This window comes from Trichosurus vulpecula, chromosome 7, assembly GCF_011100635.1.
Source record: "Trichosurus vulpecula isolate mTriVul1 chromosome 7, mTriVul1.pri, whole genome shotgun sequence".
Taxonomy (NCBI): Eukaryota; Metazoa; Chordata; class Mammalia; order Diprotodontia; family Phalangeridae; genus Trichosurus; species Trichosurus vulpecula.
This window is the reverse complement of record NC_050579.1, coordinates 274,821,577-274,838,751: the sequence shown is the minus strand read 5'-3', so window position 1 is coordinate 274,838,751 and position 17,175 is coordinate 274,821,577. Positions and strand designations below refer to the sequence as shown.

Genomic DNA, 17,175 nt, shown 5'->3' with positions numbered 1-17,175 from the left:
ATTGGCCTCCTGCCTTTTCCTCGAACAAGACCCTCCAACTCCCCACTCTGGACATTTTCACTGTCTTTTCTCCATATCTGGAAGGCTCACCCTCCTTGTCTCAGTCTTGTATCTTCCCTGGCATCCTTTAGTTTTTAGCTAAAATCCCATCTTCTGCTAGAAGCCTTTCCCAGTCTTCTTTCATACCAATGCCCCTCCCCCCATCCCTTGAGAATATCTCCAATTCATCCTGTATAAATCTTGTACACAGTTGTTTGCATATAGTCTTTCCACCTTGGACTGTGAGCTGCTTGAAGGCAGGGACTGTTTTTGCCTTTTTTAGTATCACCAATGCTTGGCAAGCAGCTGGCACATAGTAAGAGCCTAGTAAATCACTGTTAATTTGACTTCTCAGAGACAGGACATTTGTTTCACTCTCCCTTCTTTTGTTAAACAGCATGAAGCCACACACCACGTTGGTTATTCCAGCACTTTTTCCGCAGAGTTCACGGATGATCTCTCCCTTGCACATCCTTTTACAGGTAGCACTGGATCACAGACAAGCTTGCCACATTTGATTTACAGGTGGTTCAGACTGAGGCCAGAGGCAACTAAACATAGGAAGCAGTAAGGGGTAGTGGGAGAAGTGCTGGAGTTATAGAGAATCTGGGTTTGAATCTTGGCACTGCCCCTAACTACCTATGTGATCTTGGATAAATCATTTAACTTAACCTTAAATACCTTAACCTCTCTAGGCTCCAGTTTCTTCATCTGCAAAGCAAAGGGGTTAGATCAGATGCCTGCTAAAGTCCCTTTCAGCACTAAATCTATGATCTCATGATGACCAGATCTCTCATTGAAGAAGAGACTGGAGAGGGTTAGAGAATAAGCCTTAGTGGTCTCGGATTATGTTCTACCACTATAACTGTATTTTATTTTCCTTTAATGGAATTTATTCAGTGACACAGGTTTTGCGTAATGACACAAAAAATCCCATGCCTATATACATACAGCGCTGTCTGTCCTCTGTTATGGAGGGATAAATAATTTCTCAAAAGACTGTCATTTTTTTCTAGTCTCTTCAGACAGCTAAGTGTGCAGCTATTTCTCTGGGCAGATTAAATAATAGGTATGACCAGGGGGGTGCTAGTAAATGTTTAACAACCAGGTACACCAACATACCTTTAAGTTTAATCTGCATCATTAACATTTTCTCCCTTACTTTCTTAAGTCTAGACAATCATACAATAAATTAAGCCCTGATTTGTATTACTTGTGGATTTGTGAGGTGCAAACGCTCAATGAATTTAACAACTGGTTCTGGTTTGAGCTGGCTTCAGCATAAGTCTGGGCACAACCATTCTTCCCACTCTAAAGAACAGAGTGAACTTGTGGAGAACCTGTTACCTTCCCAACATGGTGTCCGGATGAGCAGTGAATATCTGTGGATTGACCACAAAACGAGTGCCGTCTACAAGGAGAGTCACCTTCTCTGGAGCATGGGGATGTGAATTACAGCTGAAGCCCAAACTGCTATTTCCAAATCGTTCTGGAGCAGTAAAGGGTTCGTGGTTCCTCTTATTACCAGCCTGAAAGCAAGTGCCTTTGATGTCTTCAGGAAGGGATGGGACATTGGAGAACTGATGATTGGCTGGCTGAGAGGTGTAATCGAGTAACAGATCTACAAACAAACCAAAAATAAGCTTTAAGAACAAAAGTCTAAGAAGAAGAATCATGTTCTAGGAATTGGACAGAAAGGTTTGGCTGGGCATGGTGGTGCATGCCTGAAATCTCAGCTCTAAGAGTGGCAGAGGCTGGTGGATCACTTGAGTTCAGGAGTTCTGAACTGCAAGAGGGCCAAAGTTCATCGTTTGTCCACATTCAGTCTGGCACTAATATGTGGAGTCCTCTCAGGATCAGGGAGGGGGGAGAGAGGAACCACCAGAGTGCCTAAGGAGGGATAAACTGGCAGCCCAGGTTGGAAACTTCCCACATCTAGCAGTGGTAGGTAGGGCCCATGAGTGGCTGCTGTTCATCCAACCTGGGTGAGGAAGGCAGACCTGGTCTCAAAAAAACAAATAAGACAGTAACAACAAAAACCAGGAAAGGTTTCAGGTGCTCTACAAAGGAAATGTTCTTGGTACACAGCAATTTAAAAAATAGAAGAAAATCCAACCTATGGGTTTCTGTGATCCCCAGAACACAGACCTAATGATGAGAATGCTTTTCAGGTTTGGGCAGAAGGTAGGGCAGTGCAGCTGCTATCACCACGACTGTCTACATAGGAGCAAAACTTCTGTAGGGTAGTAAGAAGTCATACCCACTGTGCACTATTCTCTAAGCAGGATAATGACCCCAGTTACCCTCAAATCACTTTCCCTTCCATTTAAGAAAAAGAATATTTTATTCTTTTCCAGTTACACGTACAATTTTCAAGATTCGTTTTTAAAAACTTTTGATTCCCAAATTTTCTCTCTCCCTTCCTCACCTCCTTCCTCCCTGAGACAGTGAGCAATTTGATATATTTTCCTTCCATTTTTTAAAAAAAGAAATGCTCAGGGAAAAATGCTAGAAATAAAAGTCTGTGTCATCACCAACCACACATCAGTATTTTTCTCCTGAGTCTGAGCTTAACTTTTCTACCAATCCTGAATTTTTATATCTGTAAAATGGAGATTATGGTCATACTCCTTACTTTGGAGAGTTGGTGTGAGGCCAGCGGCATATGTTTGAGTTAATAAAATATTCTAGGTGTATGAAATATGATAATATAAAATATGAATTTTTATGTCTGTAAAATGGAGATTATCATTACACTACTTACTTTGGAGAGTTGGTGTGAGGACAGCGGCATATATTTGAGTTAATAAAATATTCTAGGTGTATGAAATATGATAATATAAAATATGAATTTTTATGTCTGTAAAATGGAGATTATGGTCATACTCCTTACTTTGGAGAGTTGGTGTGAGGACAGAGGCATATGTTTGAGTTAATAAAATATTCTAGGTGTGTAAAATGGGACAATATAATATGCTATGAGTTAATACAATAATCTAGACATGTAAGAGAGGATATAATAGAAACATAATACAATTTTGAATATAATGACCTAAGTAGACAAGGTGTAATACAATATAACATAATATATTTTTAGAAATGACATGATACATGAAATGTCATAACAGGATATGACAATGTATGCTAAACCATGATGTTACATGACATAAATGACAGGACAGGATACAGAGCATGATATAATCCAACTTGACATTATATGACAAAATAATACACAACATAACATAACACAACATAATAGAATATAAATATTGCAAGCAAGAAACAACTGGGATCCTGAATACCACCTCAGGCTCACAGGTTTAGAGCTGCAGTCATTTAGTCTAATCCTGAATTGGGGGGGGGGGCAGGGCAATTGGGGTTAAGTGACTTGCTCAAGGTCACACAGCTAGTACATGTGCCAAGCGTTGGAGGGCGGACTTGAACTCAGGTTCTCCTGACTCCAGGACCAGTGCTCTACTCACTGTGCCACTGAGCTGCCCCAGTCTAATCCTGAATTTTACAGTTAAGAAAACTGAGACCAGAGAAGTTAAGGACTTGCCCAGGGTCACACAGGTAGTAAGGGTAAGGTAAGTAAGGTAAGATTTGAACCTAGGTCCTCTGACTCCAAATCCAGTGTTATTTTCTTGGAACCATGCTATCTAGTGGATGGACTCCATTTTAAGGAGCATGATCTAGTGGAAAGAACACCTGACTGGGAATAAGAGAGCTTGATTCTAGTCTCAGGTCCATCACTACGTAGTTCTATTATGTAACTTCTCTGTACCTCCATTTCCTCATCTGCAAAAGACAATAATAATGCCTCTTATACTTACCCACCTCATGGGGTTGTTGTAAGGATCAAACATGCCCAAATGCTTTGAAAAACTATCAATGCTATACGAGTGGAAGATAGGCCTACTAATGACCAGCCTAACCTATGAAAAGCTGATTACAAACACAGGGGAAAAAATCAGGGGTTATCACAAAGAAACAAGGGTGGGGCTGTGGGAGCACTTTCAGAGAGGACGTCCATCAGGAGAGAGTGTAATTCAGGCTACATCAGAGCAAGGGGATTCATCAGTGGAGGAGCAGAGAGCCAAGAACATGGTTGCCACCAAGGGAAGTTCAGAGAGCAAGACCAGGACACTTGGAGCCAAGGAATGACAGTGATCTGGAGTCAGTGACACTGGGAATCAAGCCACTGTTTATCAAGATCGCCAGTGGTGTTTCTGCATGCCCAGGCATGCTGGCAGTTTTGATGTGTAAGCACTGCCCCACTTGCCAGCACTCCTGCTAAGCCCTTAAAGTTTTGCTAGTAGAAGGGCCAGGACATGACGCCCTCTTTCTAAGGGGCCTCCATGAGGTATGGGGTCAGGAAGGCAAAGGTTCTCAAAAAGTTCCCCAAAGCTTTCTCAACCCACAAGGTATTGGCATTATACCTACCAACTTTGAGCCAAGTCTTTCCTTGACCATAAATTCCTCTTGGCCATCAATCACCGGTGAAGGAAGTGGTGGAGTTCTGGGATGCTTGTGTGAAGAAGAGGGTCCCTGGATGGCTTTCTCACATAATGATCACTGGGAGGAATCTAGATAGTACTAGGGTGCTTTAGAAGGCCGCCAGACTCACTATTTACACTACTGGAAGGACCGGGCAGTCTGCTTCCCAAGCCTCTGGGAGGATTTACTGGTTTAGGTAGACAACCAAACCAGACCTTCAACCTGCAAGGATCGGTGGGGTCTGGTTTCGGTCAGTAGTACAAATAAATATATGTGGCCTTGATGGACTCCAGAGTGTGAAGCAAGTCTGTTTGGAACAGCTTCCAATCCTTCCAGGTAGTGGTAGATTGCCAGGAGAGTGATGTAAGTTGTGAAGGATGAGAAGAAATGAGAGCAGAATCTGTAGGGCTTTTTTTTGGCGGGGGGAGTATAATTTGATTTTGAGTATGAATGGAATTCTTAAAATAAAATTCAGGAGAACTGAGTAAGGTAGACCAGTTGTCCTGATCCCTCCATTAGACTGTGAGTTCCTTGAGAACAGGGACTGTTTTTTGCCTTCCTTTGTATCCCCAGTACTTAGCACAATACCTGGCACATAGTAGGTGCTTAATAAATGCTAACTGACTGACTAGTATGAATTTCTGAAGTTATAAAGGTAGTGCCCTAACATCTGGGTGGTTCTGTCTAGCCATCTGGGTGTAGAATGTGGTAGACAGTGATAATCATTTAATATCAATTTAGTAACTTCAATAAGGGCCTGAACTAATAATCAACCAGAAGAAGAGCCTGAACCCAACAGCCTCTTTGTTCTCTGAGTTTACTCAGAGAATACCTCTTCCTATGTCAACAAGGCCAGATCGGGCTGACTTAAGAGAATTCTTTCCTCTGTCTATGGTCATTAGGGATGAGACTCTTAACCTGAGACACTATCTTGGATAACGTGACTTTTTCTTATCTTAATATTTCATGGGCACATACTATGTTATGGCATGTTAATGGTAAATTAAACACAGAAATCCTGGGTTGTAATTTCCATCGACTCTTTGTCAACTCTCTTATCTTATTGTATTTACAACCTATTCAATTAAGAAAAGTCCTTTTCTTGTATCATGGTTAAACATACATGGAGATCATAAAACTGAATAACACAGACATGCTGAGTTGTTACTGTCCTAAAAATGTATTTAAGCCTTCTCATTCTGTGGTCCAGACAGCCAGACTTTATCTGGCTCCATACATATACGTATGCTGCTAGCTTTAAGGGAATAAACAATATGAATTTACATATCACCTAGCCTGTTTGCCTCCTTTAACCAAACTTTCAGGTCGACAACAGTGGCCTAAAAACACCGTGCAGAGACAAGGGCTGACCAAAATAGAAGATGAAATGAGTTTCTCCGTCAGGTGTAAGAAGGGGGAATACACTAAAGCCAGAATATTTCCCAGAGGAACAGTTGTGCCGGATTGATTTACCCAGGGGAAGACAACGGTCATTTTAGTCAAATTTAGTCTACCATCAAAATGAAGGCATCTTGACCCTGGGAGAAGCTCCAAGTCTCTAACGAAGACAAGATGATCTATAGACATCCAGAGATGTAGCAGGGGAGGCAAAGGCTGTTGCACTTCTTCAGACTTTCAGATGGAGTCATTTGCCTTTGTACTATAGGCAATGATGAAGAAGAAAGTATGCCATGCTGGATCTGGGGCTGCCATAAACTCAGGAGACCAGATAAAGAAGGGTCTTTTTTTGTCACACACTGGAACACTTGTCACATGCCCATTGGGATAGTTTCAGTACTTAGCACCACTCTAGGGGGTTGTGTATGCCCTGTCGGCAATGGATTCCCTTCCAGGGAAGGAACTGGGTCTTCCCAAAGGACAGAAACGGGATTTGGGTTAGGACATCCTAATACTATTATCTCTGATAGGGCAGCTGCAAAGTTTTTAACATGATAGAATTGTCTTGTTCGTTCTTTGTCCTCAAAGAAGACCAGGACATCAAGAAGATGATGTCATGACTTGCAAGTGAACTGGATTTAAGTGAGGGAGGGCTGTGCAAAGTCACCAGCCTCACTCTCTCCTCTGGAATCATCTGGGTCCAGTGGCCAGATATAGTTCAGGATCACTGGAGATGGCCCAGTATGCAATGGAAGGCCTTGGCCTTTTTAAGCTAAGGTCTCTCCCAGGTCTCAGCCTATTCAGTGATTAAGACTAAGTAAAAATGAGGCAAAGAATGGCCTCTTTGATCCAGTGAAAAGAAAATCAATCAGGGAGGGGAAGACCTTCAGGGTTTCTGTGAAAACAGAATGCTATTTACACTCACCCTGGGCCATCAGAAGCCAAATGATGACCCAGTGAGACTTGGGCTGGGACCTATTGTTGGCCGGTCAAAGACAGCCAAAGAGATTTGGGTTTAAGACATGGTCCATAAAAAGAAATCTACCCTGGAAATGAGGCAAATGGATCCCTGCCTCGGGACTACCGAACTTGGGTTTTACATGACAAGAATGAGTGAATCAATCAATAAAGCATTAATTTAGCTCTTATTGTATGCTATGTAGAGGGCCAGCTCTGAGAAAGTCCATTTTGCAATAAACGGGCCAGAGGCCTGTTCTTGCCCTTAGGCTAATAACTCGGCATGTGGGCTCTCCATCCCCCACCTCGGCATACATGTGCTGCTCAGGATGAAGGCTCTTCAAGCCTCCTCGGTACACACATGCTCTCTCCAAAACCCCCACAGCACACGCATGCTAAATACCACCTGTGGGCTATTAAAACAATATTGTTTATGGCAAAAGGGGAACAAAAACAAGAGAAAATCATGCACTATGCAAATGCCTCACACGGATTTGTTGAGTCTACTTGCCTAAAAGGGTATATAAGCCCTGTCCCTCAGTTTAATAAATGACACTGTTCTTTACTCTTCCGCCTGGCCCATGTTTTGTGATTTTCTTTTCACTCTCCGAGGCATTAGGCCATCTCCGGCCATTTCGGCACGACAGCCGCTGGCGGCAGTGCTAAAAGCAGGGGTTACAAACAGAAACGCAAGGCAGTCCCTGTTCTCAAGGAGCTCCAGTTCTAATGGGGAGACAATGCACATGAAAATTTCAGCTCCAAGTCAGATGGTGAAATGTCAAGATTCTTAGAAGAAGACGATAAAACCTCTTTTAAAGATGCCAGCCCACTAGTTCCATTACCCCCAGGGGAAAGTGGATCTGAAAATCAAATCTATTACTAAAAAGGGGGGAGGAACCCACATCAAGTGTTTTAAGATTTCATTGGTCAAGCTGGACCACCAATGGCTGTTGGGGGTCCTTGGATGTCATCATGTTTCCATGACAAAAAAGTGACCTTTTACATCACATAATAATAATGTTGTTGTTCAATCCAGTCTGATTTTTCTTGGCTCCAGGGTTTTGGGGTTCTTTTGGGAAAGATACTGGGGCGGTTTGCCATTTCCTTCTCCAGCTCATTTTACAGATATGGAAACTGAGGCAAACAGGGTTAAATGACTTACCCAGTGTCACACAGCTAGTAAGTATCTGAGGCCAGATTTGAATTCAGGTCTTCCTGACTCCAGGCTCAGTGCTTTATCCACTGGGCCACCCAACCCCCTCAGTGTCATCGACACTGAACAGCTAAAGGAATTGGTAGTTACAGTGACAGCAGACAACACTACTCTTCTTTTTCACAAAGAGTACCAGTGCCTCTGCAGTTAATGTAGCTGCTAAAATTAGGGTAGAGGACAGATTAGATAGTAAACTTCTTAAGAATAAGAACTCTTTCAGTTTTGTCATTTGTCCCTCCACAAGGCTCTCAATGATATCTTAACTGCCAAATCATGGGACCACAGAATCTCAGGGTTGGAAGGAACCTCGGGGATAATCTAGTTTAAGTCATATCTGAGCTGGAATCCCCTCAATAGTTTCCTACCTGTTTGACCTTGGCCAAGTCCCTTAATTTCCATGGGCCTCACGTTCCTCATTAATACAATGAAAGAGTCCAACCAAATGGCCTCTGAGGCCTCTTCTAGTTCTGCATCTATGATTCTAGTGGTCCTTGGCTATTTCCCCAGACAAGGAGTCTTCTAGCCTCTGCTTGAATACCTCAAGTGATGATGGGGACCTCACTAACTCAGGGGGTAGTCCATTCATTCTCTGAACAATCCCTAATATATTACAAGCTATCACATTTCTAAAAGCAGGAGAGGTAGGGAAATCACCATTTTGATTTTCCTCAAGGTCTGAAATCTATAAAGGAAAAAGAATTTTCATTTTCCATGGCTGCTACCATGGCTCTGGATCCTCAGTGGGTTTTTTTTTCAGCCCTTACCCTCCTTGAACTCTGAGCAGCTTTTGACACTGTTAATCATCCCCACCTTCTAGAGATACTCTCCTCTCTCCTGGAGCTTGATCTCTTGGACCTTCTCCTAGCTGAAGACTTCCTTTCAGTCTATTTTATTGACTTGTCATTTCTTGTCCCTTAAGGCTGTGTCCTGAACCCACTTCTCACTTTACACACTCTCCCTGGGTGACCTCATCTACTTCCTTGGGTTCAGGTATCATTTCCACACAGATAACTTCCAAATCTACATATGCAACCCTAATATCTCCCTCGAAATTTGGTCTTATATTGTCAACTGCCTGGGACCATCTCCTTCGAATAGCTTAGCAGCAGTTCAAATTGAACATGCCCCAAATGGAACTCATCTTCTTTCTCCCTAAACCTGTCCCTCCTTCCTTCATACATTTCTAGTTGAGAACACTGCCGTCCTCCCACCAACCCAGGTGCATCAGAGTCACACTTGACTCTTCCCTCTTTGTTCAGTCTTCCCCTTCTCTCCACTCATACAGCCTCCATTTTTGTTCAGGCCCTAATTACCATCAGCCAAACTATTGTTTCTAGCTTCCTAATTATCTCCTTGCTTCTAGTTTCTCCCCTCTCAAATCCTTCCTCCATATAGCTGGCAAAACAATCTTCCTAAGGTACAGGACTGATCACATCACTTCCTTGCTCAGAAGCCTTCACTTTCTCCCTACTGCCTCTATGACAAAATCTAAACTCCTCAGCCTGGTACTTTGAGCCCCTCCCAATCTGACTCCAACCGAACTTTCCAGATGTATCTCACGTTACTTCCTTTTATATCCTCAGCACTCCAGTCAAACTGGCCTCCCAACTCAGTATTCCATTTCCCTCTTCCTTGCATTTCACAAACCGTTCTCTGTATTTGGAATGTACATAATTCCATTCTTATCTCTCGCATTCATCTCCTCTCCACTCACACAGACACCACTCTAGCCCCTACAGAACTTTCCATTTCCTTTAAGGTCAGGTATGTCATCTCTATGAAACAATTCCTCATTTCTTCTGTAATTAATGCCCTTTCTCTCTCTCCAAATTATCTGACTGCATTTACTTATCTGACTGCATGTCCTACCTGTCTGTCCACTCCTACTCGATCTCTTTTACTGAATCATCATCCACATCCTGTCCCCTAATTCCAAAGCCTGTATGTCCTGAGATCTCTTCTCTTTTCTCAATTGATTACCTCATCAGCTCCCATGGTTCAATTTTCACCTATATCCAGAAGACTCTGAAATCTTAATATTCAGCCCTAGTCTCTCTCCTGATCTCCAGTCCCACATCGCCAACTGGAGATCTGGAACTCATGTCCCACAGGGATCTTAAACTTCACACATCCAAAATAGAACTCATTATCTTTTCATCTAAGCTCATCCCTCTTCCAAATTTCCCTAACCTGATACTACTAGCCAGCCTCAATGATTCCTTCTCCCTCACCACCCCCATTTCATCAGTTGCTAAATCCTTTCAACTCTTCCTCCATAACATGCCTTACACTTGTCACTTTCTTTCTACTCATATGATTAATTGATCAGCAAGTATTTATTAAGCACTTACTACATGCCAGACACTATGCCAAGTGCTGGGAATATAGAATAAAAATGAAATCATCTCTGCCCTCAAGGAGCAGATGGGGTAGACAGTGTGTACATAAATGGGCACATTCAAAATACTTACAGGATACAAGATAACCTTAGAGGGGAAGAAATAGCAGGGAGGGGATCCAGGAAAGACCTCCTGTGTAATGCCAAGTTTGAGCTGAGTCTTGAAGGAATCCAGGGAGTGTAAGAGGTGAGGGGAGAGAGCTTCCCAGGCAAGTGGACCAGCCATAAGGAAAACAGAGACAGGAGATGGAGTGATGAACAGCAAATACCACCGGATGTATCATTCTCAGCCTTTTGAAGTCATTCCTGTTCCCACAGCAGCTGGTCTTCACTTGTTGGTGACAATCAAACTGAATTAAATTTCCCTTTTTTGGCTCCTTCACTTAATTAAAAAAAATAAATCTCTTTCTCTCTCTGTCATCTCCTGGCTCCCATCACCTCGTCAAAAAAAAAAATTTAACCTGAATAATAAAGCTCTAAATAAAGCAAAAAAACCTTCCAGACTGGCCATGTCCGAAAATGCATGTCTTAGTCTGAATGCAGATTGAGGCAAGATATTTGCTCTCCTTTTTTTCTCTCTCTCTTTTTTCTTTTTTGGTTTTGTTTCTTCTTTCTCATGATTCATTCCATTGGTCATAATTCTTCTTTACAACTTGACTATTGTGTAAATAAGTTTAATGCGAAGTTGTATGTAGAAGATATATCAGATTCTATGCCGTCTTGGGGAGGAGGTGGGGAAGAAAATCTGGAACTGAAAATCATGTGGAACTGAGTGTTGTAAACTAAAAATAAAAAATCTTAATTAAAAAAGGTATGTCTTGTTCTCTATTTTATCACTTCTCTGGCAGGAAGGGAATGGTATGCTTCATCTTCATTCTTTTAGACTTGTGGTTTTATCAGTGTGGTTCAGAGTCCTAGTCTTTCAAAGTTGTTTTTCTCAATAATGTACTTTTTATGTACTTACTATATAAAATGTTCTCCTGATTCCACTCACTACTCTCTGCATTAGCTCTTCCCCGTTTCCTCTGAAACCGGCCATTTGGTCATTTCTTATGTCATGATTAATTCCATTTCATTTATAAGCCACAATTTATTTAGTCACCTCTGAACAGGACAGACTTTCAGTTTCATATTTTCATCTATCATGAAAAGAGCTGCTATAAATGTGTTTTGCATTTTTAGGTCCTTTTCCTTTATTGTTATCTTTTTAAATGTTTTATTCTTTGAGGAACATTGGTATAGCTGAGTCAAAGGATATACATAGTTCGGTAACTTTCTGAACACGGTCCCAAACTAGCTCCTTCCAACATTGGTCATTTTCCTCTTTTGACATCTTTGCCAAACTAATGGGTGGGAGGTGGAATCTCAAATTGTTTTAATCTGCATTTCTCTAATTATTAGTGACTTGGAGAACTTTTTTCATATGGTTTTTGATATGCAATATTTCTGATTGGATGCTTGGCTTCCAGGCTCTCTTCTCTCTAACTCATCTTCCACAGAGCTGCCAAAACAATCTTCCAAAAACACAAGTGTGACCATGTCACCGTTCTGCTTTAAGAACCTTCAGAATTTCCTCTAGGACGGAATATACATTCTTCAAGTTGTCGCTGAAAGCCCTTCATAACTATCTTAGAACTATCTTTCAAGTACTATCTCCTATTACTTCCCTTCAGGCCCTCAACATTCTAGCGAAATAAGGCCCAACTGCTATCTCCTAAAATGAATGTTCCATTTCCCACCTCTACACCTCTGCAGAGAAGGTGCCTGGGACGTATTCCCTCTTCATCTCCGCCTCTTAAAATCTAGGCATTTGGATTGGATTGGATCCAGACATTCAGCTCATAGGTAACCTCCAATAAAAAACCTTTCTTGATGACCCTCTTCCTCAGCTCTCAGTGCTTTCTCTGTGCTTAAATTATCAGACATTTGTTTATCTGTTTATATACTGTATTGTCCCAGTAGGATCAGTTCATGTGCAAACTACGTGGGACAAAAGTAAAATCACTGATTTCATACAATTTAAGCTTTATACAATAAACTTTACAGCTTTTTATATCTTTAAAAAACCTCTTAATATGCAATGTGTCTTTTTGCTGTAATCACTTGTTTTATGTGATTTAGCCTCAAATTCACAAGATTTTGGCACAAATTCCTTAATTTTTCATTATGAAATCATTCATCATATTGACTGTTGAGCACACCTTTGGCAAACAGTTCATTTTTCCAAGTCTAGCCTAGCGTATGGCCCACAGGTTTTCCATGGAGTTTAAACTGGATGAATTCCCAGGCAACTTGAAGCATGTTTTTCTTCATCTCCTGGAAAAATTTCTTAACCTATGTGGAATGGTGCAAGTTCATGTTGTAGTACTCCACCTTCATTTGATAATTTCTGTAACTCTGGAACAACTCTTCTCAGTATATTAATGTATTTATCAAGAGTGCATTATTCTCTCAATGGGGACTAGACTTCCAGGTCCTTTGAAGGTTAAAAAAAAATCCCTAAAACATTTTTGGAGTAGATGTTTTATATTCTAACCTGGTGAAAAGATTCAACTGGACTTGTTCTGACAGCAGTTTGGGTATTCCCATGAATTAAAATACTGTTTCGTCAGTAAAATTACCTTTTCCCAGTCTTCATTACTCCAGTCTTTGTAATGTCGTGACCATGAGAAGCATTTTTTTTCTGTATAACAATGGTTGGTAACTGGTTTTGTTTTTTTAAACTAGGCTTTTCATCATTCTCCAAACTTCAGGAAGCTTATATTACGCAGAAGAATCAATAATAAGCACCCCAGCAGCCAAGTCTCTTTAAAGGTCGTTGCTTGTTTACTGAGCATTAATTAGGTTGTTTCACAGTAATGGTTTGCCAATTCTTGGCATTGTTTTTAATTTTGAACTGTCCTTTCTTTTGTGCTCGAGCGCTACTGAATTTCTTACACTGTGGACTTGAATGATCCTTAAAATATCTGACATCTCCATAACGGTCATTGAAGCGTCTTTAAGAGTTACAACTTTTGCAAGTGTCCTTAGAATAATATCCATTCTTAAAAACTACAGAATTAAAGAGTCATGAAATGTGTCCATGGCATTAAATCAAGAACTCAACTGGCAGAGAAGCAACTAAAGTTTGGGAAAACAACTTAATCTGGTTTCATGTGGTCAGGGCCTGATGTTTGAACCCACTGTCAGTAGAAACACTGACATGCTTAACTAGTGCTGTCACAAAATGAAACTGTATCAAAATTATTTTGAGGTAATTCACACACCACTGTAAGCTCCTTGAAGGGACGAACTGCTTTTCATTTTGTCTCTGTATCTCTAGCACCTAACAGAGAGGCTTACACATAACAGATCCTTAATAAATATTTGATAGAGCAATCCCCCAAAAGAATGTAAGATCCTTGAGGGCAGGGTCCATTTCATTTTTTTTTTTTAAATTTGTATCCTGAGTGCCTAGCAAAACACTTTACACAGGGAGAGTATTCAATACATGTTTACTGAACATTAAATGAGTGAAAGAAAGGAAGCTGTGTCTAGACTAAAGATAGACCTAGAAATCCCTCTCCTATGAATTCTGGGCTAAACGAGACCATTCATTTGCACCCAAAAATACCTGGGTGAATTGTACAAACAGAGCCAAATGTCACAAAACAAAAAACCCCCACCTAGTGAATCATTCCAAAAGACCTATTTTCACACCTGAAATAGTGGCATAGACACTTACCTCAGACTTCTAACACTTGAGTCTACACTCTTTCCCTTTCCCTTGCCCCCCACTAATAAAATCAATCTAAAATGGCTCCAAGCTCGAGAACAAAAGCCTAATATAATAATTATTTTGATTTCTTCTGGTTTTCAGATCAGGCAGGATAGGTGATACTGACTAGGTAAACAGGCCTGCATAGGCCCACAGACCAAGTCTTTCCTTCTGAGGAGCCCCAGTATAATCTCCACACCCAGGTACGCTAATTTGAGGAAATAGATTATAGAGTTTCTTTTTGTTTTTGTTTCTTGTGTCTGGGTCCAAGTTTACATAAAAATAATGAAGCAGAGAACTGTGGCAAACGAATGCATAAAACAAGTAAGGGGGCGGAAATCACTTGTGCCTCAGATAATGGTACATTTCAGTGAAAAGGTATTTGTTGGGACAAAACTTTTTAGAGAATTCACTAATTCTGTACTCTTACCAGCTAGCATGACCATGGGTTAAAATTTCCTTCCTGACACCCCATCTAGTGTCAGAGAGACCCCAAAATCAAGATAATTAAGACTTGGCTACCATACCATCATTCCTGGGACACACGGGAAGGTTAGGATTTTGCAAGGAGGATGATGTCAGACAGTTTTCTTCTTTTTCTTGGGATGAACCTGGGATATTTTCCACTAAGTAGCTAGATTCCTGGCGTATTGACCTGTCGCCTTCACTGGCCCGATGAATATTCATCCTTGGATTATTTAACTTGAGTTTTCCACTTGGCCAGGAAAAAAATCCTAGAAGATGAGATTGAATGATTTAGAACTTCATGTTTCATAATTTCTCATGGTGCGTGAAGTTTGACCTCACATAGCTAAAAACTCGTATCTCCCATCGACTTGACATTTCAGTGATTATTTATTAGAGCAAAATTGTTGGTGTGCACAGACTTCACACCACCCAGCAGTAAGTGGTCAGGAATGTATACTAATTTACACATGAGTAAAGGGGTAAAAGCCCTGTGTCTGTACAAATACAACCAGTAAATCCACTGATTTGAAATCCTGTCTCAGATACTTGCTGTGTGTCCTCCTCTGTCACACCCACAACAGCACTAACCCTCCTAGGGTAGTTGTGAGGATGAAATAAGACAGTATTTATAAAGTACTCTATAAACCTTAAAAGGTCACTGCTATTACTATTTTTAGCACCTTTACAAACAATTTTTACACAATTCAAATGGTTGCATCCTGACAGCATGTTTATGCCAGTTGAAAATGCTAGGGCAACTATTTTGTTCAATACAGCATTTTCCCCCCTCCAGACATAATTTCAGGTCAGCACCCCTGCTCTCAGAAAGCTTCCATAATACTAATGAAATGTAACTCCTACACAAATAACTAGATGCAAAGGATTATCAGAAAAGAGAGAACACTAAAAACAGAGGAATCAGGAAAGCTTCACGCAAGAGATAGCCTCTGAGCTGAACCTTGAAGGAAGCGAAGGGTTCTGAGAAGTAGAGAAGAGGAGAAATGGAGGAATTTGTGTTTTGTCCCAAGGGGAATAGGGAGCCATGAAACATTTTTGAGCAGGGTAAGTGCCTTAGGAAAATTATTTTGACCACAGTGGGCAGGATGGACTGGAGATAAGAATCTAGAAGAAGGAAACTCCATTAGTCTAGGCAAATGATGATGAGGGCTGTGACTGGAAAGAAGGGGATAGATGAAAGGCTTATCACAAACATAAATGACTGGGAAGACAGTGGTGTCTTATGAAGAAATAGTGAAGTTTACGTTTGATAGAGACAGAGCTTTTGGCAGGGAGGTGGGGAATGATGAGTCCTATTTTGGATAGTTGGGTAAAATTAAGGAATGCACTGCAAATGTGTGTGTCATGCTTACTGTAGGGCTTACTGTATCACGCTCCCAAAAGTACTTCCTTCCTATCTTCGACAAACATTTATTGAGCATGTATTAGGTGCAAATGACTGTACTGGAAGTAGAGATTAAGGTCTCTGCTCTTAAGGTCTAACATCCTAAAATGAAATGAAGGTATACATGGGTTCTTGTGATATTTCAGGCTAAGGGCAAGCAAGGAAGGAAGCCATTTAATATTTAAGATATAAAAAACATAGTACACAATGAAGGAAACTTTTTAACATTAAAATTTATAAATGCACATATCTTTAACGCTGAAAAATTCTACTCCCCATGGAAGTTAGGAATGTATGTTGTTAGGTTGAATGTGTTAGTGTGAAGGCTTGTCTCCACCCTTTTTCTTCTCCGTTTCTCCCAATAGATAGCGCAATTTTTTTTCTTTTTTTTTTTTTGAGGGGGGAAGGTAGGGCAATTGGAGTTAAGTGTCTTACCCAAGGTCACACAGCTAGTAAGTGCGTCAAGTGTCTGAGGCTGCATTTGAACTCAGGTCCTCCCGACTCCAGGGCCAGTGCTCTACTCACTGCCCTACAATTTTAATATAAGAACTCTTCTAGAAAGCACAAATGTCCTGTCCTAGTTTTCAATTCCTGACATCATTAGTCAGTAGGGATGTGTTGTCTGGGAAGAGTAGAGAGAGAAAGAGCAGGAAAAATCACAGGATCATAGATTTAAGGCTGGAAGGGGCCTAAAAAGTGATTTTATCCAGCAGCCTTTGTCTTAAAGGGGAGAAAATACTTAGAAATCTACCCACCAAGATGAACCCAGGAATTATATGAACAAAATCACAAAATATTTTTCACACAAATAAAGTCAGATCTAAACAAGAGGAAAAGTATCCATTGCTCATGGATAGGCCAAGCCAATGTCACCTTAAAGGTGAGGGAGCTGAGACCCAGAGAGATTAAGGGATGCCTGATGGCATATTGGTTGAAAGTGGCATAGCAAAAATTTGAATTCAGGTCACAGCACTCCAAGATCAGAACTTCAAGTTCGAATCCCCCGGTTCCTCAGAGCTTGCATGCTTCGAGTATATTTTAATGCA

The 17,175-nt window shown here is 41.0% G+C and overlaps 1 protein-coding gene across 3 annotated transcripts in view; it reads right to left on the bottom strand.

Annotated features, from left to right (window-relative positions):
• KCTD20 (potassium channel tetramerization domain containing 20) overlaps positions 1–17,175 on the bottom strand; it is a 78,736-nt gene that overhangs the window by 26,091 nt on the left and 35,470 nt on the right. For all 3 annotated transcript variants that reach the window (XM_036766934.1, XM_036766935.1, XM_036766936.1), the window contains exons 2-3: positions 14,787–14,993; positions 1,387–1,660 (exon numbers count right to left, since the gene is read on the bottom strand). In XM_036766934.1, the coding sequence (XP_036622829.1) occupies positions 1,387–1,660; positions 14,787–14,946 (434 nt within the window). In that variant the 5' untranslated portion in view covers positions 14,947–14,993. The remainder of the gene's footprint in view (positions 1–1,386; positions 1,661–14,786; positions 14,994–17,175) is intronic.